Raw genomic sequence first — 23761 nt, 5'->3', positions numbered from 1 at the left:
GTAGTATTAGCTGTGGAGGAGGCTGAGATCAGAAGGTCATGGTATAAAGCCAGCCCAAGCAGGAAAGTTCATGAGACTCTTATCTCCAATGAACCACCAGAAAACTGGAAGTAGCACTGTGGCTCAAAGTGGTAGAGCACTCACCTTGAGCAAAAAGAACTCAACGACAGTGTCTAGGCCCTGAGTGTAAGCCCTACAACCAAAAAAAAAAAAGTGTGGATTCTATTCAACAGAATTTGTTATCAGTTGAATTCAAAGAAAGTTTCAGAGCCTTGGAGTTCTTTGCAACCCTCATGATTAATAGTAGTTACTAATATAGATTTGTGGAATAATAGTGTTGAAATAGTAGAATTTCCAGAAATAGCTAAAAACTATTGTGCATCTGCCTTGAAATAAATTCTTAGTTGTACTTTGAAGAAGTTTCTCATATACTCTTTGTATGCGGTCTGGTGGTCATAGCCTTATTGGTTTCCTCTCTTTTGGTTCTTTTGCAATGGTTGAAAAGAAATTGTACGCTGCTATGCATGAAGCAGATGGAGTGGCCGGCGTGAGTGCGATTCGAAAGGCAGAGCCATCTTTGAAAGAACAGATCCTTGAACATGAAAGCACCGGCTTGCTGAGGGATGCCACGGCTTGCTATGACCGAGCTATTCAGCTAGAACCAGATCAGGTAAGATAAGTTAACAGAGCACACATAGGAATTCAGCAAACGTGGCTTTGGTGCTGCTTCTACCAGGGTTGGCGTGTGCTTGCAAAAGTTTGATTTCCTGACTAATAGATACTATTAGAGACTTGTTCTAGCCAATCTCAAAAATCATTTCTATGTCCTTAGAAATCCCTCAGATCACTGCAATTATTATGGAATATATGTACATTATACACATGGTGTATTTTATGTACATTAAAATACACATGGTGTACTGGTGGCTCACGCCTGTCATCCTAGCTCTCCAGGAGGCTGAGATCTGAGGATCACACAAAGCTAGCCAACGCAGGAAGGTTCATGAGACTCTTATTCCAGTTTACCACCAGTAAATTGGAGCTGTGGCTCAAAGTGATGGAGTACTAGCTTTGAGTGAAGATAAGAGATAGTACTCAATCCTGGGCCCCAGCCTCAGTACTGTTAAAACAATTATTATAGTTATAAAAAATAAATGAATACATAAATATATGTATAAACAGCTAAACAACATGCATGCACACACACACACACAGTTCTTGTCCACTGCAGACCTCAGAAATAGTCGATTGGAATTTGAGCTCATTGGATCACCTGTTTACTGGGACAGGAAAGGGGTTCAAAATCATGGATTTATAACTTAGACTTTAATATTTTCTCACCTTGGGGTTTTGCTTTTGTCATATTTGACATGTTATTTTCTCAGAAGTTCAATACACAAGGTCCTTATTTTTCACAATCTTCAGTTTTAAAGACTATTATGTATTCGTATTTAACTTTTTAGTTATAAATCTCCAAATCTATATTAATAGACATATATATAACCTTTCAATTTTAACTCCTACATGAGAAATAGAACAAACAAATGTTAAAGGTATTGGGTACTTTTGCATTCCATAAGTTCAATCAGATTTTTTTTAGGTTATCTGGATTTTTTTTTCTGTTACTTTGAAATGTACACAGGATAGTGGGTTTTGTTATCAGCCAAGCAAGTCAGTTACTAAACTAAGGAAAGTAGGCACTGAGGCAAATGGTGTTTTTAATAAATGTCACTTGAATTGTTCTGGGATCCCTAAGTAAGTGTGAAGTGAGACTCAGGATCTTACCTCTTTTTACCTTTCCAGATCATTCACTATCATGGGGTGGTGAAGTCCATGCTAGGTCTTGGTCAGCTTTCTTCTGTAATCACTCAAGTAAATGGAGTACACGCCAGCAGGTATGGTTCATAAGAGAGTGATTTCTTCCCACTGTTCTGTCGAAACGGGAACCTTCTGATTTGTGACTTAGGGAGCTTAATATTTACTCAAGTAATTAAATGTCTTATGTATTTTCATGGCGATGAGCATAAGAACAAAATATTGATAGGCAGTCTCAGAAGGCAGTGTATCTGCCCTTGCAACTGTTTTCCTCTTGTAACCAGAAACCTTATTCTTTAATGTATGCCAGCCCCCAACCGACTGCAGTGGACAGGGAGCTTTGGTCAACCAAGAATGGGATCTTAGAACACACAGGCCACTCGGAGGTAGTAGTTGTTTTGATTGTTAGGGGTTCTTGTTTGTTTTTGTTTTTAAGAAAAGAATAATTCATTAGGCAAAAAAAAAAAAAAAAATACCCACCCTCAGGTGTGAGGCAGGTGAAAGGACAGGGATTTTGTCACGCTCAACATGGGGTTGTCACGTTTCCTCATGATAACACTGAACAAGTAGGCTCTCCCTGTCTTCCCTTTGGGTCTGGGACACACACATCCCAGTGTTTGCCGTGCTCAATGAAAGAGAACTGTGCCATAGAAATTCAAGATGGGGCTGGGAAGGTGGCTCAGTGGTAGAGCGCTTGCCTTGCATGCACGAGGCCCTGGGTTTGATTCCTCAGCACCACATAAGCAGAAAAGGCCAGAACTGGTGCAGTGGCTCAAGTGGTAGAGCGCTAGCCTTGAGCAGAAGAGCTGAGGGACAGCGCCCAGGCCCTGAGTTCAAGCCCCAGGACTGACCAAAAAAAAAAAAAAAAGAAAGAAAATCAAAATGACTGCTGAAGAAGCATCTTTTTTTCTTACACTTTTTTCTTTCTTTATGTTTTTAAGGCAGCTCACAGCTGCCTTTGACACATATGCCCAATTCTGAAATTATTAGCATTACTTTTCTCTCAATTTGTGTGTTCACTGGCTCTGTTTCTTCAGGCTCTTAAAGTGAAGCAGATCATTTTATAACAGTCTGTGATAGAATAAGTTCTCTTTCAATATGTGGCACAGTTTAATTTGTCAAGGAATCTCATTCTTAAATGGCTCTATCAGATATGGTTAATGGGATAAATCACGAGTCTCTCCCTCAAAAAAGCCCAAATAATAATGAAAACTACATTCATCATCATAACAATGGAGTGAAAAGATTCCATTTTTCTGGGTGTTCCTGGATAGAGATAATTATTTTATAAATGAATACAAAATTCAGTATAATACCAATGTAATAAGTAAGTACAACAAATAGAATCTCTAAACCTATGAAATATTTCTAAGTGCTTCTTTTTTTTTTTTTTTGGATCTGGTCGTGGGGCCTGAACTCTGGGCCTGGTGCTGTCCCTCAGCTCTTCAGCTCAAGGCTAGCACTCTACCACTTGAGCCACAGCACCACTTCCAGCTTTTTGCTTATGTGGTGCTGAGGAATCGAACCCAGGGCCTCAGGCATACAAGGCAAGCGCTCTACCACTGAGCCACCTTCCCAGCCCCTTCTAAGTGCTTCTTTAAGTAAACTAGAATTGAATGGAGTTTGTTGTACTAGGTCTGAATGGATTGAGGAATTAAACACGTACAGAGTGGAAGCAGCGTGGAAGCTGTCACAGTGGGACTTGGTGGAGAACTACCTCGCGGCAGGTAAACAGATTGCTGAAGTAGAAGCAGTTTTAATTTGCTATTAATATTGATTCTATTTTATGAACTCCTGTTGGGGCTTTTGATGTAAAAACAATTACCTGGGCACTGGTGGTTGGCGCCTGTAATCTTAGCAACTCAGGAGACTGAAAGCTGAGAATCACTGTTTGAAGCCAGCTCAGGCAGGAAAGTCCATGAAACTCTCATCTCCAATTAACTAACAAAAAGCTGGAAGTGGAGCTGTGGCTTAAGTGGTAGAGCACTAGCCTTGAGCAAAAAGAGTTCAAGAACAGTGCCCAGGCTCTAAGTTCAAGCCCCAGGACCAGCACAAAATAAAACAAAAGGAAACTATATGTTATTTCTGCTGACCATTTCATCAGGTGAAACCAAGCTGGCCTTTGAGCCCATCTACCTTGGCATTCCTTAACTCTGCATTTGTCTTTCAGATAGAAAGTCTACAACATGGAGTGTCAGACTAGGGCAGCTACTACTATCAGCCAAGAAAAAAGATGTCACAGCTTTTTATGACACATTGAAACTCGTGAGAGCAGAGCAGATTGTACCACTGTCGGCTGCAAGCTTTGAAAGAGGCTCCTACCAGCGAGGATATGAATACATTGTGAGGTATCTTGGGATTCCCACTTTTTTATTTACTTTTATACATTTTTTATGGTGCTGATCCGGAGTCTTGAACTCAGGGCCTGGCTGCTGTCCCTTAGCTTTTTTACTCAAGACTGGTGCTATAACACCTGAACCTTTCTTTTTCCAAATTTTTCCTGGCCAATTGTAAGTAAGACTTTCACATACTTTCCTGCCCAGGCTGGCTTTGAACTGTAGTCCTCAGATCATAGCCTCCTGGGCAGCTAGCATTACAAGCATAAGCCAACAGTACCTGGCTCAGGATTGGAATTTTTCATCAGTAAATAATTTTGATTGTGTGTTTGGCTGATTGCTTAGCTACTGAAAATGGTTCTTTCATTCTTTTACCTTACAGTCACCCTATAGATTTTTGTTTTTTAAATCTTCTAACATCCATCCTTTTTATTGGAAAACTACTTTTTTTTGTCTGTTATAGGGCTTGAACTCTGGGCCTGAGCTCTGTCCCTCAGCTCTTCAGCTCAAGGCGAGCACTCTACCACTTGAACTACAGCGCCACTTCCGGTTTTCTGAGTGTTTATTGGAGATAGGAGTTTCACGGACTTTCTTGCCCGGGATGGGTTTGAACCGCGATCCTCAGATCTCAGCCTCCTAAGTAGCTAGGATTACAGGCGTGAGCCACCAGCACCTGGCTTGGAAAACTAATTTTTAAAAAACCATAAGTAGTTCTTTTTCTCTTGTAATGTCATAGCTGATTTCCTGTGTAACTAACCTTAGTAACTGAGACATCTCCTGAGTCTGGCACATTGGCACTTGCCATAATTTCCATTCTGTACCTACTCAGAATACCCTCGGGCTATATTTGTGCCCTCTTAGAAAAGAAAATCAAACTTCCATTCATTGCACAGGCCTTCTTATAGTAGCACCAGTAATATACAGAGTTCATGTTGCTTTATAGTGAATCCGTATTTTATTTTAATGCAGGTGGAAAAGTTTGGTTGTTAAGTATTTCCATTTAGTTCATAAGAAATTTGGGGAATCACAGCAAAACATTCAGTATTGTAACTAGCATAAATCGTTGCTTATGCTCAGTTTGAAATCGAACATATAACTGTTGCTGTTTACATAATAAGAATATATATATTCAGATTCTACCAAAGAAAAACTACTCATCATTGATTCTCCATGCTGATGGAATGCCCATGCTTTATGCATGACCTACTCAGAGGCTCAGAGGGTGATTAACGTGCTGTGTCTGTTGGCAGGTTGCACATGTTGTGTGAGTTAGAGCATGGCGTCAGACCTCTGTTTCACCAGTTTCCAGGTGACGGGTGTCACGAGGACTCTCTCAACTGGGTGGCTCGTCTAGAGATGACCCAGAATTCCTACAGAGCCAAGGAGCCCATCCTGGCCCTCCGGAGGGCTTTGCTGAGTCTCAACAAAAGGTTTCAACATTCTTTTTTTTTCTTAATGCCAGTTAATCTTGAATTTAGTATGATGTTTGGATGGTGCTAGGGAGTATTTTATTTCCTCATTTGCATTTTTCTGTTATTCTCAAGAATACATTGTATAATTGAAACAGGCCTACATGAGAATCAATTTTATATGCCATTTACCTTTTTTTTTTTTTTTTTTTTTGCCAGTCTTGGGCCTTGAACTTAGGGCCTGGGCACTGTCCTTGAGCTTCTTTTGCTCAAAGATAGCGCTCTACCACTAAGCCACATTCCTAGCCCCCCCCCCCCGCCCCACCCTTCTTTGAAAGGTAATAAGCATATTTTGGGGAAGTGCTAGTATAAGTCAATACAAAGTCCTGGGCTGGGGATAAAACTCAGTGGTAGAGCATTTGACTAGCTTGTTTTTTTTGTTTTGTTTTGTTTTTCCTTCCTGTCATGGGGCTTGAACTTGGGACCTGAGCACAGTCCCTGAGCACTTTTGCTCAAGGATAGCACTCTACCACTTTGAGCCACAGCACCACTTTTAGTTTTCTGGTGGTTCATTAGAGAAGAAACCCACAAACTTTCATGCCCAGGCTGGCTTTGAACCGTGATCCTCAGTTTTCAGCCTCCTGAGTAGCTAAGATGACAGGCCTGAGCCACCAGCTCCTAGCTTTGACTAGCATGTTCTTTGCCATGAGTTTGATGGAACCACAAAATAAAATAAAATCTCCTAATTGATTGATTGATTTTGTCGGTCATGGGACTTGAACTCTGGGCCTGGGTGATGTCCCTGCACTCTTCAGCTCAAAGCAAGCACTCTACCACTTGAGCCACAGTGCCACTTCCGGTCTTCTAGTGGTTTATAGGAGATAAGAGTCTCACAGACTTTCCTGACTGGGCTGGCTTTCAATGGTGATCCTCAGATCTCAGCCTCCTGAGTAGCTAGGATTACAGGTGTGAGCCACCGGTGCCTGGCTCCTAATTTTTTTTTATTATTGTTTTTCTTTGTGGGTTGTGGGGCTTGAACTCTGGGCCTGGGCACTGTCCCTGTACTCTTCAGCTCAAGCCGAGTGCTCTACCATTTGAGCCACAGTGCCACTTCCCATTTCTTAGTGGTTTATTGGAGATGAAAGTGTCACGGACTTTCCTGCCTGGGCTGACTTTGAACCCCGATCCTCAGATCTCAGCGTCCTGAGTAGCTAGGATTACAGGCATGAGTCACAGGCACCCAGCTAATCTCCCTAATTTATAACAGATAAAAATGGAACATTGTAAGAAAATTAAAATCAGGGTTTTTTGTGTTTTTTTTTCTTTTTTAACCAAGTATTTGTTGATTCCTTTTAAATAGTACATTAAGAAGCTTAACTCTTTTTTTTTATTGTGAAAATACTGTACAGAGGGGTTACAATTACATGGACAAGATAATGAGTACATTTCTTATCAAGCATTGTTGTCTCCTCCTTTGTTTCCCCTTCTCATCCCTTCCCATCTCCCCTTAACTTTTTTTGGAAAGAGGTATTTTAGTTGGGTTCCTGAGCACACTTACAAATGCTCTTTTTCTTCATGTCCTGCCACATGCCGTTAGACCAGATTACAATGAGATGATTGGAGAATGCTGGCTACAGAGCGCCAGAGTGGCTCGAAAGGCTGGTCACCACCAGACAGCCTACAACGCTCTCCTCAATGCCGGGGAGTCCAGACTTGCTGAACTCTACATGGAAAAGGCCAAGTGGCTCTGGTCCAAGGTAATAGCTACAGAAATACTACCCTCTCTATATTCTGTTGTGGACTCTGTGCTTCCTGAAAAGGGCCAGCTGAGGGAAAACACCCGGTCCAAATTCAGAACCTTTTTATTTATTTATTTTGTCACTCATGGGGCTTGAACTCTGGACCTGGGTGCTGTCCCTTAGCTCCTCAGCTTAAGGCTAGGGCTCTACCACTTGAGCCACAGCGCCACTTCCAGATTTCTGGTGTTTCATTGGAGATAAGAGTCTCACGGACTTACCTGCCGAGGCTGGCGTTGAACCACAATACTCAGATCTCAGCCTCCTGAGTAGCTAGGAATACAGGTGTGAGCCACCAGTGCCTAGTTAGTAGCTCCTTAACTTTGGAAATACTTCTTGAATCTTATCTAGTTTCTACTATTTAAACCCATATCTTTATTATTTTAAGCCTCTAATAATAGATGGCTGTCCAGAATTCCCTAATGCCTACATGTAGTCCTCTGGAATAGTACTCATCACAGCCTGACATACTAGTGTCTCCTTGCTTGACTGTAAACCTTTCTTTCTCTTTCTTTCTTTCTTTTTTTTTGCCAGTCATGGGGCCTGAACTCTGGGCCTGGGCGCTGTCCCTCAGCTCTTCAGCTCAAGGCTAGCACTCTACCACTTGAGCCACAGCGCCACTTCCAGCTTTTTTCTTTTTGCTTATGTGATGCTGAGGAATCGAACCCAGGGCCTCATGCATGCAAGGCAAGCGCTCTACCACTGAGCCACCTTCCCAGACCACTTACTTTCTTTCTTTCTTTCTTTCTTCCTTCCTTCCTTGCTCCCTCCCTCCCTCCCTCCCTCTCTCCCTCTCTCTCTCTCTCTTTCTTTCTTTCTTTCTTTCTTTTCTTCTTCCCTCCTTCCTTTCCTCTTTCTTTCTCTCTCTTCCTTCCTTTCCTTCTTTCTCTTTCTTTCTTTCTTCTCTCTCTTTCTTTCTTTCCTTCTTTCTCTCTCTTTCTTTCTTTCTTTCTTCCTTTCTTTCTCTCTCTCTCTCTTTCTTTCTTTCTTTATTTTTTTGCCAGTCCTGGGCTTGAACTCAGGACCTGGGCACTTTTTTTTTTTTTTTTTTGCTTCTTTTGCTCAAGGCTGGCTGGCACTCTACCCTTGAGCAACAACTCCATTTCTGACTTTTTTTGTGTTTGTGGTACTGAGAATTTGAACCCAGGGGTTCATTCATGCTAAGCAAGCACTCTACCACTGAGCCACCTTCCCAGCCCTCTTTTCTTTTTCCTTTTTTTTTCTTTTTCTTTTCCTTTTTCCTTTCTGTTCTCCATCTTTCTTTCTCTTTTGTCTTTTTCTTTCTTCCTTTATTTTTTCCATTTCTTTTCTCTCCTTCCTTCCCTCCCGCTCCCTCTCTTTCCCTCTCTTTCTTTCTTCCTTCCTTCCTTCCTCTCTTTCCCTCTCTTTCTTTCTTCCTTCCTTCCTTTCTCTCTTTCTCTTTCTTCTTGACACTCTCACTGTGTAGTCCAGGCTGTCTTGGAACTTTCAGTCCTCCTATCTCCAACTCCTGGGGGTATACCAACCACACCCAGCTGGTTATGAGTGTTTCACGCTAGAGATTTCAGTTTACCTGTGATTGTGACTCCATGCCATCTACATAAAACTTCAGATGAGTAAATGAATGAATGAATAAATAAAAGATTTCTACCTGAAACGAATTAGTACTTCTCTTTTAGAATTTTTTTATTAGGAGGGAAATGAGAAATAAATATGAAATTACTGGTGGATTTGTACTTAAACATTTAATGAACTTTGAATAATTTTGTTTTTCAGAAAACAAATATATTCTTCAATTAAAAGGCTTGCTGTCTTTTTTCTCTTAGGGAGATGTTCATCAGGCACTTATTGTTCTTCAAAAAGGTGTTGATTTATGTTTTCCTGAAGATAAATCCCAAACTGAGAGTAAGGACATGTTGATTCTTGGTCGAGCTACCCTACTTGTGGGACGATTTATGGAAGAAACAGCTAACTTTGAGAGCAATGCAGTTATGAAAAAATACAAGGCAAGTATATTTTTAAAAAGTACATGTATAATAGGAAACTAGCTCTTCAGTGAGATTAGACTCTAACTATAAGGAATCACCACAAGGTAAACTCTAGTGAGACCACTTACCATCCTGAAACAGGGTGCAGCCCCTGCTCCTCCCACCTACTCCAAAGTTAAACTTATGTAATTTCCTTAGTAGATATTATAAGATAGTGTCATAAAAAATAAAGCTCTCATGCTGGACTTTGTCAAGGTGGGTGTAGTTGGGAGAGGGCACAGGGTGCCAAGACAGCTATAATGTAGTTCAAAAATAATGAAGAGCCGGGCGCTGGTGGCTCACACCTGTCATCCTAGCTGCTCAGGAGGCTGAGATCTGAGGATCACGGTTCAAAGCCAGCCCGGGCAGTAAAGTCCGTGAGACTCTTATCTCCAATAAACCACCAGAAAACTGGAAGTGGTGCTGTGGCTTAATTGGTATAGCACTTGCCTTGAGCTGAAGAGCTGAGGGATAGCGCCCAGACCCAGAGTTCGAGTCCCACAACCAACAAAAATAAAAATAAAAAAATAAACCTCTCAAGCGAGTTGCTAGTGTCTCACACCTATAATCCTAGTTACTCAGGAGGCTGATAACTGGGATCAAGGTTAGCCAACCTGGGCAGCAATGCCTTATGAGACTCTTACCTCCAGTTAACCCTTACCAGAAAACCAGAAGTGGAACCATGGCTCAAGGTGGTAGCTCTAGCCTTGAGCACAAAAGCTGAGGGTCGGCACCCAGGCCCCGAGTGCAAGCCCCACAACCCAAAAAATAAAAATAAACCTATGGACAGCCAGGCACCAGTGGCTCACACCTGTAATTCTAAATAATCAGGAGGCTGAGATCTCAGGATCATAGTTCAAAGCCAGGAAAGTTGGTTAAGGTTTTAATCTCCAGTTAACCATAAAATGCTGGCAGTGGAGTTGTAGGTCAAGTGGGAGAGTGCTAGTTTTGAGCACAAAAGCTCAGGAACAGTACTTAGACCCTGTGTTGAAGTGCCAATGCCAGCACCAAGAAATAAATAAAATAAACCCCTGACTCCTGGATCAATGAAAAACTACAGTGGAAATTTTAAAATACTTTGAGCTAAATGGTAATTATGTCATAGCAAAGCCTGTGGGTATAGCTGAGGTCGTTCCAAAGGGAGTTGACATTTTCACATGCACATATTGAAAGGAAATGAAAACGTTAGTTCATAGTGTGAGGTTCTCCTCATGAATGACCAGTGTTCTCTTCCATAGGATGTGACCTTGTTCCTCCCAGAGTGGGAAGTTGGGCATTTTTACCTTGCCAAGTACTATGACAAACTGATGCCCATGGTAACAGACAACAAAATGGAGAAGCAAGGCGACCTCATCCGTTACATAGTCATTCACTTTGGAAAGTGAGTATAACAGTGTATTGGTGCCGCTTTATTCACATAGACAAGATGGTTTGTGGGGCTGTGGGTTGTTTTTGTTTTTGTTTTTCTGTGGTGTTGTAGATCACACATGCTAGACACAACACTGTAACACTACATGCTTTCAGAGTACACACCCAACAGCTGATCTTGTCATTTACTCTTTTTTTGGGGGTGGGGGTTAGGGTCCAGTTGTGCGGCTTGAACTCTGGGCCTGGGCGCTGTCCCTCAGCTCTTCAGCTCAAGGCTAGCGCTCTACCACTATGAGCCACAGCGCCACTCCCGGCTTTTTCCTATTTGCTTATGTGGTGCTGAGGAATTGAACCCAGGGCCTCATGCATGCAAGGCAAGCACTCTACCACTGAGCCACCTTCCCAGCCCTTGTCATTTGCTCTTTAGTCTTAGTATGTATCCTATGCCTTGATATGGAATGCATTTAATGTTTCTTCTTAACTATTTAAAACCCTATTTAAACTACTTAAAGTAACTATTTAAAGTCCTTATATGCATTAAAACTCTTAGTTGTAGGAAAAGGTTTTTGAATCCTCTTCAAGGGAGTAAGGCCATTTTGGAACCTATTTCTTCCTTTTTTTTTTTTTTTTCTTTTTCCTTTTTCTTTCTTTTGAGTCAGAGTCTTGCTATGTTAGCCAGGCTGGCCTCAGTCCTTCTGCCTTAACCTTGTAAGTGCTGGCATTACAAATATATACCACCATACTCAGCCTCGTCAGAATCTATTTCTATCTATAGTAGTTATGGTAAAATGTTTGCATGCTTACAGAAGTAGATATTAGCTTTTAACATGTATTTAAATGACTGAAGTTATCTTGACTAACTATATTATTACTGATTAAGTATCAATGTTTTCCCTCAAGGAGCTACACAGCATCTGTATAGACATAAAACATTTCAATAATGGTTCATAACAGAATGTGAAAGCACATATAAATATCAGAAAGATCTTCCTGATATAATCAAGGCAGCAGAAGTGAAACAGACAAATCCAGAAGTTATGAGCTTTGGACAGATCTGAGGTGGAATAATAATTGTTAGCACAGAGGGGCATGGTGTGGGGATGGAGAGTCGGTGGATGTTGAGCTTCTAGATGGGATGGTGTAGAATTCCAAAGGTGGATGGATGGTGGTGATGCAGGCATGATGGTGCGCATGGATAGCAGTGTGAATATACAGCCAGGTTTCTGCTTAAACGTGGTAAGGGGGGATATTTTTATGTTATGCTTATTTTACCACAATAAAAAGTTTGAATAAAATCTGGGCACTGGTGGCTTATCCTTGTAATCCTAACTAGTCAGAGGGCTATGATCTGAAGATAGTGGTTCAAAGTCAGTCCCTGGGCAGGAAAGTCTGTAAGACTGATCTCTAACCATCACAAAGCCAGACGTAGAGCTGTGGCTCAAGTGGTAGAGCACTAGTCTTGAGCAAAAAAGCTCAGGAATAGTGCCCAGTCCCTAAGTTCAAGCCTTAAGATTGGCACCAAAAAAAAAAAATTGTTTTTTTGGGGGGGTGGTCCGGTTGTGGGGCCTGAACTTGAGCCACAGTGTCACTTGCTGCTTATGTGGTGCTGAGGAATTGAACTCAGGGCCTCATGCATGCAAGGCAAGCGCTCTACCACTGAGCCACCTTCCCAGCCCCCAAATTTTTTTCTTTTTTTTTTGTCGGTCGTGGGGCTTGAACTCTGGGCCTGGGCGCTGTCCCTCAGCTCTTCAGCTCAAGGCGAGCGCTCTACCACTTGAGCTACAGCGCCACTTCTGGTTCTCTGGTGGTTCATTGGAGATCAGAGTCTCACGGACTATCCTGGCCGGGCTGGCTTTGAACCGTGATCCTCAGATCTCAGCCTCCTGAGTAGCTAGGATTACAGGCGTGAGCCACCAGGGCCCAGCTCCAAATTTTTTTCTTAAATAAGGTGATCACCATACTTCAAAACCTTTCTTTTTCAGTAAGGAGACAACTTGATTGTTTTTGCAGGTTTGCCAGTAACCAGCATTGAGGGGTTTGTTCATAGGATGGATGGTTAGAAATTAGACCTGATGACCAACCTAAACTCTCGAATAGTAAGACTGGAAAATTCCAGAGATAAGGGATTATGAATATTTGAATCCCAAGAACTGTCATTCACCATTCATATAATTTTGTGGGATTTTTTTTGGGGGGGGGCCAAGTTGGAGATGGGTGATACCATATTGAGGATTGAACTCAGAGCCTGGGCATTGTCCCTTAGCTTTTTCCCCTTAAGACTGGCACTATACCACTTGAGCCACACCTTCACTAATGACTTTTTTGGTGGTTAATTGAAGATGAGAATCTCACGGACTTCCCTGCTTGGGCTGGCTTCAAACCATGATCTTCAAATCACAGCCACTTGAGTAGCTAGGATTACAGGCATGAGCCACCAGCACCCGGTCATATATTCTTAATCTATAGGCTGTTAATTCATATTTTTTAATTAAGCAGAGCATGATAAAACCAGAATTTCTGGAATCAGTCCAGAATTTATTGAAGGGAAGAAGTGTGGGGTTGTGATTTTCCAGAAAATGGAATGATTGGGCCTGACCAAGACTTATAGGCTGTAGAATTCAAACAAAGGTACAGATTGTAAGGACAAGTTAAAAGTATTGGCAGAAGCCCCATTAACTCAGAACTTGTATCATTTTTGACTCACACAGTACAAAGCTAAGTGGTGAATTAGTAAGAAAAAAAGGAGGCAAGAGTCAAAAATAACCTCTATTAGGAAGAAAGCCCAATTTGTCAGAAGGCTGTATGTAATGTGAATGGTACTTTAAGTCCTTTTAGTTCACATAACCTAAAAAAGAGCCCTGTGTTAATAATCTTCCTTATCTATATAATTTCAGATCTTTACAGTATGGAAATCAATTCATTTATCAGTCAATGCCCCGAATGTTATCACTATGGCTTGATTTTGGTGCTAAAGCATACGAGTGTGAAAAAGGTATTACTTCCCAAGGAACCAGAATTTTAACTTTGGTATAAAGAATTATAACTTAAAAAAAATTATAACTTTGGTACAAAGTTACATTTGCCTTGACCATCTAATTTACGAAAAGTTAAGAATTAATGTGATCATTTAAGTATTGTTAAAGTGCAATAATTGGGAGAAGGAAGGGAAAGATACATCACAGACTTTTAAACTAGCTGCAATTTATGGCTTACCTATGAAATTCTAACCATTTCTTGATAAACTCAACACATAAGAAAATACATCACATTTCAAATGAATAATTTACTCAGAAATTACCATGAGTAGTAAAAACTAATAGCTCTTGGCCCTACATGTTTTTCCTACTCAGTCAGAATTAACCATTTCACAGGTTGGAAATAATGTGTTTTTAAAGGGTTTTTGAAATAATTTTTTAATGTGAAGTAAACGGATAACACTTCTTTTTCTTTTTGGTCTTTTCAACTGAATTTTTTTCCTAGGTAGCCGAGCTGATCGCATACAAATGAAAAATGACTTGACTAAAATGAATAAGGTTATCACAGAACACAAGAATCAGCTACCTCCCTATCAATTTTTGACTGCCTTTTCACAATTGATCTCTCGAATCTGTCATTCTTCAAATGAAGTCTTTGTTGTCTTGATGGAAATAATAGCCAAAGTTTTCTTGTCCTATCCTCAGCAAGCAATGTGGCTGATAACAGCTGTGTCAAAGGTAATCTCAGTCACCTCAGTGTCTTCTATTTTCTGTGGCTAATAGGGTTCTGGACTGAATATTAGGTTTGTTGTTTTAAATACAGCCTAAAAAGAGAAGTTATGGCATACTGTAATTAGCCTATACATAACCTTCTATGCTTCACTAAGATATTTGGAGATATTTACCATATGAAATGACATGCTTAAAATCAAAGAATTCAGTATATTTTCTTTATGAAGTCTAATAAACTATAATGGTAACCCTTTTTTATTCAAGTACTTTAATCCAAAGTGCTTGGACTATATACTAAAAACAATACTTCATTGAAGTATTTTAAATGGGCATGTTTAAGGTGATGAAAATATTTAATAAAGAAATAGTTTAGAGAATTTAGAATTTGCATAGAGGTAAAAATGAAAATGAATGATGCCATTGATTAATATTTTGTTGTAATTTTGTATGTATATATATATTTTTTTTTTGGGTCCGGTCATGGGGCCTGAACTCTGGGCGTGGGCGCTGTCCCTCAGCTCTTCAGTTCAAGGCTAGCGCTCTACCACTTGAGCCACAGCGCCACTTCGGCTTTTTTCTTTTTTGCTTATGTGGTGCTGAGGAATCAAACCCAGGGCCTCAGGCATGCAAGGCAAGCACTCTACCACTGAGCCACCTTCCCAGCCTCTGTATGTATATTTCTAAGCATATTTTAACACTAGAAGTTACATGGCATATTTTCCTATTTTTCACTTAAATATTAAATAAAAATAGTTAAGAATTGAATATATTGGCCGGGTGCTGGTGGCTCACGCCTGTAATCCTAGCTACTCAGGAGTCTGAGATCTGAGGATCTCGGTTCAAAGCCAGCCCGGGCAGGAGAAACCATGAGACTCCTATCTCCAATAAAACCACCAGAAAACCGGAAGTGGCGCTGTAGCTCAAGTGGTAGAGTGCTCGCCTTGAGCTGAAGAGCTGAGGGACAACGCCCAGGCCCAGAGTTCAAGCCCCACGACCAACAAAAAAAAAAAAAAAAAGAATTGAATATATTGGTATCTTTACATATTGTTTTTAAACAGTTTTCTGTAACTGAATAGAAGTTTTAAATGGCTTTCTATACTTTAGATAAATAGCTTATCATTAAGATGATTTTAGCCAGGTGCTGGTGGCTTATACCTATAATCCTAGCTACTCAGGAAGCTCAGATCTAAGGGTTGCAGTTCAAAGCTACCTAGGCATGGGCTGGGAAGGTGCCTCAGTGGTAGAGCGCTTGCCTTGCATGCATGAGGCCCTGGGTTCGATTCCTCAGCACCACATAAGCAAAAAGAAAAAAGCCGGAAGTGGCGCTGTGGCTCAAGTGATAGAGCGCTAGCCTTGAGCTGAAGAGCTGAGGAACAGCGCCCAGGCCCAGAGTTCAGGCCCCACAACTGGACCCAAAAAAAACCAAACAAACAAAGCTACCTAGGCAGGGAAGTCTTGTGAGACTCTTATCTAATTAACCACCAGAAAACCAGAAGTAGGACTCTGGCTCAAAAATGATATGAGACTAGCCTTGAGCAGAAAAGCTCAGGGATAGGGCCTGTCCCTGCGTTCAAGCCCCACAGCCAAGAACAAAAACAAAAAAAAGATTCTTTCTTTTCTTTGTTGTTGGATTACTTCTAGATATTTCTATACTTGCTTTCCTTTCATATAGTTCTCAAGAAGAGCTTTTACCGGGTTATGAGGTAAAAAACATTTTTATGGCTTTTGATGGCATTGCCACATTGTATTTCTATCAGTATAAACTCACATCGTGAGCTTTTTTTGTGTGTGTGTGTGCTGGTCCTAGGGCTTGAACTGAGGGCCTGGGCACTGCCTCAAAGCCAGCACTCTACCACTTGAGTCATAGCTCAACTTCTGGCTTTTGGAAATAAGTTGGAGATGAGTCTCATAGACTTTCCTGCCTGGGCTGGCTTTGAACTGCAGTCCTCAGATCTCAGCCACCTAGGATTATAGGCGTGAGCCACTAGTATTTTTTAAGTTGTTTTTTGTCAGTCACAAGTTTTCTTACCTATTTAAAATCTAATATATGATTTTATTTAACTCTTTTTTTATGACAGTCTTCTTATCCCATGCGTGTGAACAGATGCAAGGAAATTTTAAACAAAGCTATCAATATGAAAAAGTCATTAGAAAAGTTTGTTGGAGATTCAACTCGCCTGACAGACAAGCTTCTGGAATTGTGCAACAGACCGGTACTTTCACAGATCTTATTGTTTATAGATAGCTGTTCAATCATTTATATAAAATACAAATGTGATTTGAGCTGATCTTCTTCCACTTGACTAAATAAGTTTCTAACATATACAGATACGTGAGCTGGGCACTGATGGCTCACGCTTATTATCCTTACTACTCAGAAGGCTGAGATCTGAGGATCGAGGTCAGGAAAGTCCCTGAGACTCTTATCTCCAATTAACTAGCAAAAATCCAGAGATGGAGGTGTGGCTCAAATGTGACTCAAATAGCTTTGAGTGAAAAAGCTAAAGACAGTGCCTAGGCCCTGAGTTCAAACACTAGTACTAGCATACGTGCACATGCACACACATACTCAATCATATATACATGTCAAAAAATGTATCAAGTGTGTACTTTTGTTGTTGTTGTTGTTGTTGTTCCAGTATTGGGGCTTGAACTTGGGACCTGGGCATTGTCCCTGAGTTCTTTTGCCGAAGGCTAGTGCTCTACCCTTTGAGCCACAACTCTACTTCCAGCTTTTTATGGTTAATTAGATCCTGCCCAGGCAGGATCCTCACATCTGCCTACTGAGCTGTTAGGATTACAAGTATGAACTACTGGGCTGGGAAGGTGGCTCAGTGGTTAAAGCGCTTGCCTTGCATGCCTGAGGCCCTGGGTTCGATTCCTCAGCACCACATAAGCAAAAAGAAAAAAGCCGGAAGTGGCGCTGTGTCTCAAGTGGTAGAGCACTAGCTTTGAGCTGAAGAGCTGAGGGACAGTGCCCAGGCCCAGAGTTCAGGCCCCACAACCGGACCCCAAAAAAAAAAAAAAACAAGTATGAACTACTAGCGTACCCAGCACAAATTTGTACTTTGAATATGTGTGGATTTATCTTTTTGTTTTGGTAGTATTAAAATTGAACCAGACTTGAGAAAGCTAGGCAAGTGCTCTACCAGTGAGCATACTCTCCATCCACTGTTAACAAAGCTGTTTTGGTTTTTTTTGTTTTTTGTTTTTTTTTTCTTTTTGGGTCTGGTTGTGGGGCCTGAACTCTGGGCCTGGGCGCTGTCCCTCAGCTCTTCAGCTCAAGGCTAGCACTCTACCACTTGAGCCACAGCGCCACTTCCGGCTTTTTTTTTTCTGCTTATGTGGTGCTGAGGAATTGAACCCAGGGCCTCATGCATGCAAGGCAAGCACTCTACCACTAAGCCACCTTCCCAGCCCAACAAAGCTGTTTTTAAAATTTATAACAGTGCTGGGAAGTGGCTCAGTGGTAGAGTGCTTGCCTAGCATGCATGAAGTCCTGGGTTTGATTCCTCAGTACCATTTAAGCAGAAAGGCTGGAAGTGGCACTGTGGCTCAAGTGGTAGAGTGCTAGCCTTGAGCAAAATAAGCTCAGGGACAGTGCCTAGGCCCTGAGTTCAAGCCCCAGGACTGCCAAAAAGAAAATAAAAAAATAAAATTTATAACATAAAATTTTCTGAAAATTCTTAGTGTGAATTTTGAATAATAGAAAACTCTATATTTTATTCCTAAACTTTTTTTTTTTCAGTTGTAGGGCTTGAACTCTGGTCTTGGGCACCATCCCTCAGCTCTTCAGCTCAAGGCTAGCGCTGTACCACTTGAATCACAGTACCATTTCCGGTATTCTGGTGGTTTATTGGAGATAAGAGTCTCATAATCTGGGAAGGTGGCTCAGTGGTAGAGTGCTTGCCTTGCATGCATGAGGCACCCTGGGTTTGATTCCTCAGCACCACATAAGCAGAAAAAGCCGGAAGTGGTGCTGTGGTTCAAGTGGTAGAGCACTCACCTTGAGCTGAAGAGCTGAAGGACAGCGCCCAGGCCCAGAATTCAGGCCCCATGACCGACAAAATAAATAAATAAAAGAAAAAATAAAGTTTCACAGACTTTCCTTCCCTGGCTAGCTTTGAACCACAATCCTCAGATCTCAGCCTCCTGAATAGCTAGGATTACATGTGTGAGCCATGGGCACCTGGCTATTACCTAAGTTTCTTAGAAGGAATATTAAGTAGAAGATATATAAAATTAAACCATAAAATCATGTATTTAAAAATATATGTTTGAGTATCATTTTGCTGCCAAATGAATTGACTTATAAATCTTTTTGGATTTTCTAATGTCTGACCACAGCTCTCATTAAACAATCCTGTGGTGTTAGTTTCATTAGTGCTACTAGGTTAAAGCAAGATGACTATAACTAGTTAGGAAACTGCACACTGCTAAACTCTTGTAATTAACGTAGCATGAAAATGAAATGTTTATTGTGGTAGAAGTTAAGCATTGTATAATTCAAAGATAAACATAGAAGTAAGAATGTATTACTTTTGTTTTCCAGTTTGATGTGAGTGTTTCCACATTTAGCATGAATACTCACTTTAAAATGCTGAAGAAGTTGGTGGAAGATATGACATTCAGTGAGATCCTCATTCCTTTGCAATCAGTCATGATACCTACACTTCCTTCCATTCTGGGTGCCCATGCCAACCATGATGCGTTTCCCGGGCATTGGGTCTATATTACAGGCTTCGATGATACGGTAAACTTCACTTATATGATGAGAGCAATGCCTTTGAAATTTACTATCATCTTCATTTTTATTTTACATAACTCAGTGTGCAGATATTTAAGCAGTTTTGGTTTTAACTAATATGATATTTGTCATCTTTTAGGTGGAAATTCTTCCTTCTCTTCAGAAACCAAAGAAAATCTCTATAAAAGGTTCAGATGGAAAGTTGTATATCATGATGTGCAAGCCAAAAGATGACCTGAGAAAGGACTGTAGACTAATGGAATTCAACTCTTTGATTAACAAGGTTTGGAGATGGTTTGCTTCTATGTGGGAATTAGCAGAATTACCATCATATGATCAGACTTCTCAGTATGCAGTCATATTACTTTCTCAGAAAGGAAGGAAGTATACTGGCCTTTTTTTCACAATTTTTTTCTTGTAGTAAAATTTATATATAACATAAAATTAGCCAGGTGCTGGTGGCTCACACCTGGAATCCTAGCTACTCAGGAGGCTGAGATCTGAGGATCGCAGTTCAAAGCCAGCCCGGGCAGGAAAGTCTGTGAGACTCTTAACTCCAATCAATCACCAGAAAACTGGAAGTGGCGCTGTGGCTCAAGTGGTAGAGTACTTAACTTGAGCTGAAGAATGCAGGGACTGTGTCCAGGCCCAGAGTTCAAGCCCCACGACTAACAAAAAACAAACAAAAAACCCCATAAAATTTACCATTTCTAAGTGTATTTCTGTGCATTAAGTACATTCACAGTATTGTGCAGCTATCACCATTGGCCCTTCCAGAACTTTTGTGATGTTCCCAGATTGAAACCATGTATTACACAGTAATGTGCCCCATTTCTTTTTCCAGTCCCCAGCAACCACAGTTCTACTTGCTGTCTCTATTATTTCACCCATCTTGGGTACCTCATAGAAATGGAATCATATGTAGTATTTGCCCTTCTGTGACTGGTTTCTTTACTTGGCATTAGTCTTAAAGGCTTAGCATTTCCTTCCTTTTGAAATTGAATAATATTCCAAATAAAGAAGATGTGGACACAATAAAAAAAATTTTAAATATGAAGAAAAAAAAAAAAAAGACGTGGGGCTGGGAATGTGGCTTAGTGGTAGAGCTCTTGCCTAGCATGTGGGAAGCCCTGGGTTCAATTCCTCAGTACCACATACACAGAAAATACTGGATGAGGCGCTGTGGTTCAAGTGGTAGAGTGTTATCCTTGAGCAAAAGAAGCTCAGGGACAGTGCCCAGGCCCTGAGTTCAAGCCCCAGGACTGACAAAATAAGAAAGAAAATGTGATATTTATTTTATGCATGTATCCACTGATGAACCCTTCACTTACTTACATATTTTGGCTTTGGTGACTGATGATGCTCTGAACATGAGCAGAAAGATATTATAGTCCCTTTTTTGATCCCCAATTTTCTGTTTTCAATCTTATATAATAATGTTGCCTGTTTTACTCAATTTTTAACAAATAAGATTATGTTTATAGAGCAAAATAAAAGATATGATAGGAAATATTTTCTATTTAGTATCAGGTATTACAGATATTTTTCTAGTTAGTACCAGGTTATATACAAATAGATATGATAGTTAAAGGATATATACATATTTATATACATATACACATATACATATCCCTTATCAGACTTTTTTGGGCATTCTTTTTTTTTTTGGGTCCGGTGGCCTGGGCGCTGTCCCTCAGCTCTTCAGCTCAAGGCTAGTGTTCTACCACTTGAGCCACAGCGCCACTTCCAGCTTTTTTTTTTTCTTTTTGCTTATGTGGTGCTGAGGAATCGAACCCAGGGCCTCATGCATGCAAGGCAAGCACTCTGCCACTGAGCCATCTTCCCAGCCCCTTTTTTGGGCATTCTTAAAGCTTAGAAACAGATGGAGGACACTATGTAGTAGTTTTTACCTTTCAGAGGAGTCACCCAAAGTACATTGTGAGCCTTCATTGACATTCTTTTCCTATGAAATGAACAATATTTAGATACACTTGATATCGGATTTAGAATTGTTCATTCTCTTTTTGAATTTTTGTGTATTTCTTAAACAGAGCTTAAGAAAAGATGCAGAGTCTCGCCGAAGAGAACTTCATATCCGAACCTATGCGGTTATTCCACTGAATGACGAGAGTGGCATTATTGAATGGGTGAACAACACTGCTGGCTTGAGGCCTATTCTGACCAAACTCTATAAGGAAAAGGGTATTCAGTTAGTTCTAATAAATGTATCATACAGTGCTAAGAACATATCAAATATGGATGTCAGTATATATGTTTAATACAAGCCAAGGTAAAATCTACATTAAGTGAAGATTCTGTAAGATTCCCATCTTCCTTTCCTGTCTCCCTTGGGTTTTGAAACTTGGTCTCATTGTAAAAATGTTAAGGAACTTTAGAACTTGTTCTTCCAAGATATTGCAGGGCTATTGTGAAACAAACGTCTTCCTTTTTTATCAGCCTTTTGAAAATAACTAAGTAGGCTGCGAGTTCTATTGCGACCTAAGTCCACTTGCAGCACTGGCTTTGTAATAAAGACTCCCAATTCGGGGTGGAGGGGTGCGGGGGGAAGAAGTAAATACATTATGAATAATGAGAGCGACTTTCAATAGAAACAGAAATGGTTAGGTTAGAATATCAGGCTTGTGCTGGGCGCAGGTGACTCACACCTGTAATCCTAGCTACTCAGGAGGCTGAGATCTGAGGATCGAGGTTCAAAGCCAGCCCGGGCAGGAAAGTCCGTGAGACTCTTATCTCCAATAAACCACTAGAAAACTGGAAGTGGTGCTGTGGCTCAAGCACTAGAGCGCTCGCCTTGAGCTGAAGAGCACAGGGACAGCGCCCAAGCCCAGAGTTCAAGCCCCACGACCAACCAAAAAAAAAAAAATCAGGCTTAATATTAATAGTCACTGATTATAATCAATGACAAAATAAAGAGATATACACTAACAGGAGTGATATAAACAAGTAATTGTACAAGGAAACACGTATGGCCAGCTCTTTTTAATAGTGGGATACACATAATTTTGTTCTTAACAATTTGAGTGAAAGCAGACATTTCTTGATATATTTTAATAGGAATATTGTTTGTCTTTTTTTTCACGTGGGTGTGATGAATGGAAATCACTCTGCTTTGCAGGTGTGTATATGACAGGAAAGGAACTTCGCCAGTGTATGCTACCCAAGTCAGCATCATTGTGTGAGAAACTGAAAATATACCAAGAATTTCTCCTGCCCAAGCACTTTCCTATTTTTCATGAGTGGTTTCTGAGAACATTTCCAGATCCTACATCATGGTAAATTATGAAGACTGTATACCTCATTAGGATGGAATGTTTATCTGTAGATTTGACGTTTTTTATTGTCTCATCTGATAGATACAATCATTTGTTTAGGTATAGTAGCAGATCCGCATACTGCCGTTCAACCGCTGTGATGTCTATTGTTGGTTATCTCCTGGGGCTTGGAGACAGGCATGGTGAAAACATTCTTTTTGATTCTTTGACTGGCGAATGTGTACATGTGGATTTCAACTGTCTTTTTAATAAGGTATGTCCTAGCTTCCTTCAACAACTGTTCCTCCTTGAGATATCTATTGGCAACTCTTAGAACCGAATCACAATGGGAATTTCCTGCCTGGTTTTCCTCCGTAGATCCCATAGTAAAGCAATTTAAGATGGAGAAATTTTAGTGGAGTGATAGAGGAAATTCAGTAGTGCTGAACTTGAAGTTCAAATGCATCTAGGTCGGTAACTCAGTAGTTATGTGAACCTGGGAGAATCAGTTCGTTTTATTGAGACTTAGTTTTAGACAGATAGAGTGATTTAATATGGTGGTTTCCAAATCTGGCAGTATTCAGGGGTGGGGATGTAGCTCAGTGGTAGATTACTTGCCCAGCATGCATGAAGCCTTTGACTCAATCCCACCAATAATAGTAATAATTATAAAACTGGATACCTAGAGATCCCAAGAGATTTGGATTCTGTAGGTCCAATGTGGAATCTTAGAAATAAATGAAGGGATCCGACTCAACTCTAAGGTCCTCTCTGGCTCTCTAGCATAACAGTCCTGGAAAGCAAAGGGGTTCAGTCCACCATTTTCTCCATGCCTGTCTTCGATGGGTTGCCTTGTGCTGGCACAGGAATCTGAAAAGTCAGACTCAATGTGGACAAGTTAGATAAACAACTGGCATAGATCAAGTCAAACAAAAGGGAAATGTAGGATAACAGATTGCAAGGATAAAAGAATCCTAGGAAAGACAAGTTATAGAATGACAGCTGGACATGTATGACATGTTTCATTTCCGGAGAGCATCTAACTTCTGGACTTAATATTGAATGCATAAAATTGAATACATTAAATCAGTGAATGGTGAAATCACTCATCTTCTAGATCTTACTCAAGATCAGGTTGTGGGATCAGGTCCACAAAAGCAAAAGCAGCCACGTGACTCTTCTTTGATAAACCTCTAATGTGATTATAAACATAGTCAGAGGATATTTTTGTTCTTTGCTGAAGAGTAAACTTTAAAATTTTTGATACTATTACTTTGCTATAAAATTGATTGTTTTGTTTGTTTT

The 23761-nt window shown here is 40.6% G+C and overlaps 1 protein-coding gene across 3 annotated transcripts in view; it reads left to right on the top strand.

Moving 5' to 3' along the window:
* The window catches only part of Atr (ATR serine/threonine kinase), a 69698-nt gene that overhangs the window by 41704 nt on the left and 4233 nt on the right, over nt 1-23761 (top strand). For all 3 annotated transcript variants that reach the window (XM_070005561.1, XM_070005560.1, XM_070005562.1), the window contains 16 exons: nt 506-670; nt 1804-1895; nt 3451-3542; nt 3986-4163; nt 5402-5581; nt 7158-7317; nt 9162-9341; nt 10601-10743; nt 13625-13722; nt 14211-14443; nt 16516-16650; nt 18990-19190; nt 19324-19467; nt 21236-21386; nt 22321-22477; nt 22577-22730. In XM_070005561.1, coding sequence (XP_069861662.1) covers nt 506-670; nt 1804-1895; nt 3451-3542; nt 3986-4163; nt 5402-5581; nt 7158-7317; nt 9162-9341; nt 10601-10743; nt 13625-13722; nt 14211-14443; nt 16516-16650; nt 18990-19190; nt 19324-19467; nt 21236-21386; nt 22321-22477; nt 22577-22730 — 2463 coding nt within the window. The remainder of the gene's footprint in view (nt 1-505; nt 671-1803; nt 1896-3450; nt 3543-3985; nt 4164-5401; nt 5582-7157; nt 7318-9161; nt 9342-10600; nt 10744-13624; nt 13723-14210; nt 14444-16515; nt 16651-18989; nt 19191-19323; nt 19468-21235; nt 21387-22320; nt 22478-22576; nt 22731-23761) is intronic.

The sequence above is a fragment of the Dipodomys merriami genome, unplaced genomic scaffold (genome assembly GCF_024711535.1).
Source record: "Dipodomys merriami isolate MVZ:Mamm:240054 unplaced genomic scaffold, mDipMer1.0.p SCAF_68, whole genome shotgun sequence".
NCBI lineage: Eukaryota > Metazoa > Chordata > Mammalia > Rodentia > Heteromyidae > Dipodomys > Dipodomys merriami.
The sequence above is the reverse complement of the archived record's forward strand: the minus strand, read 5'-3'. Positions and strand labels throughout refer to the sequence as shown.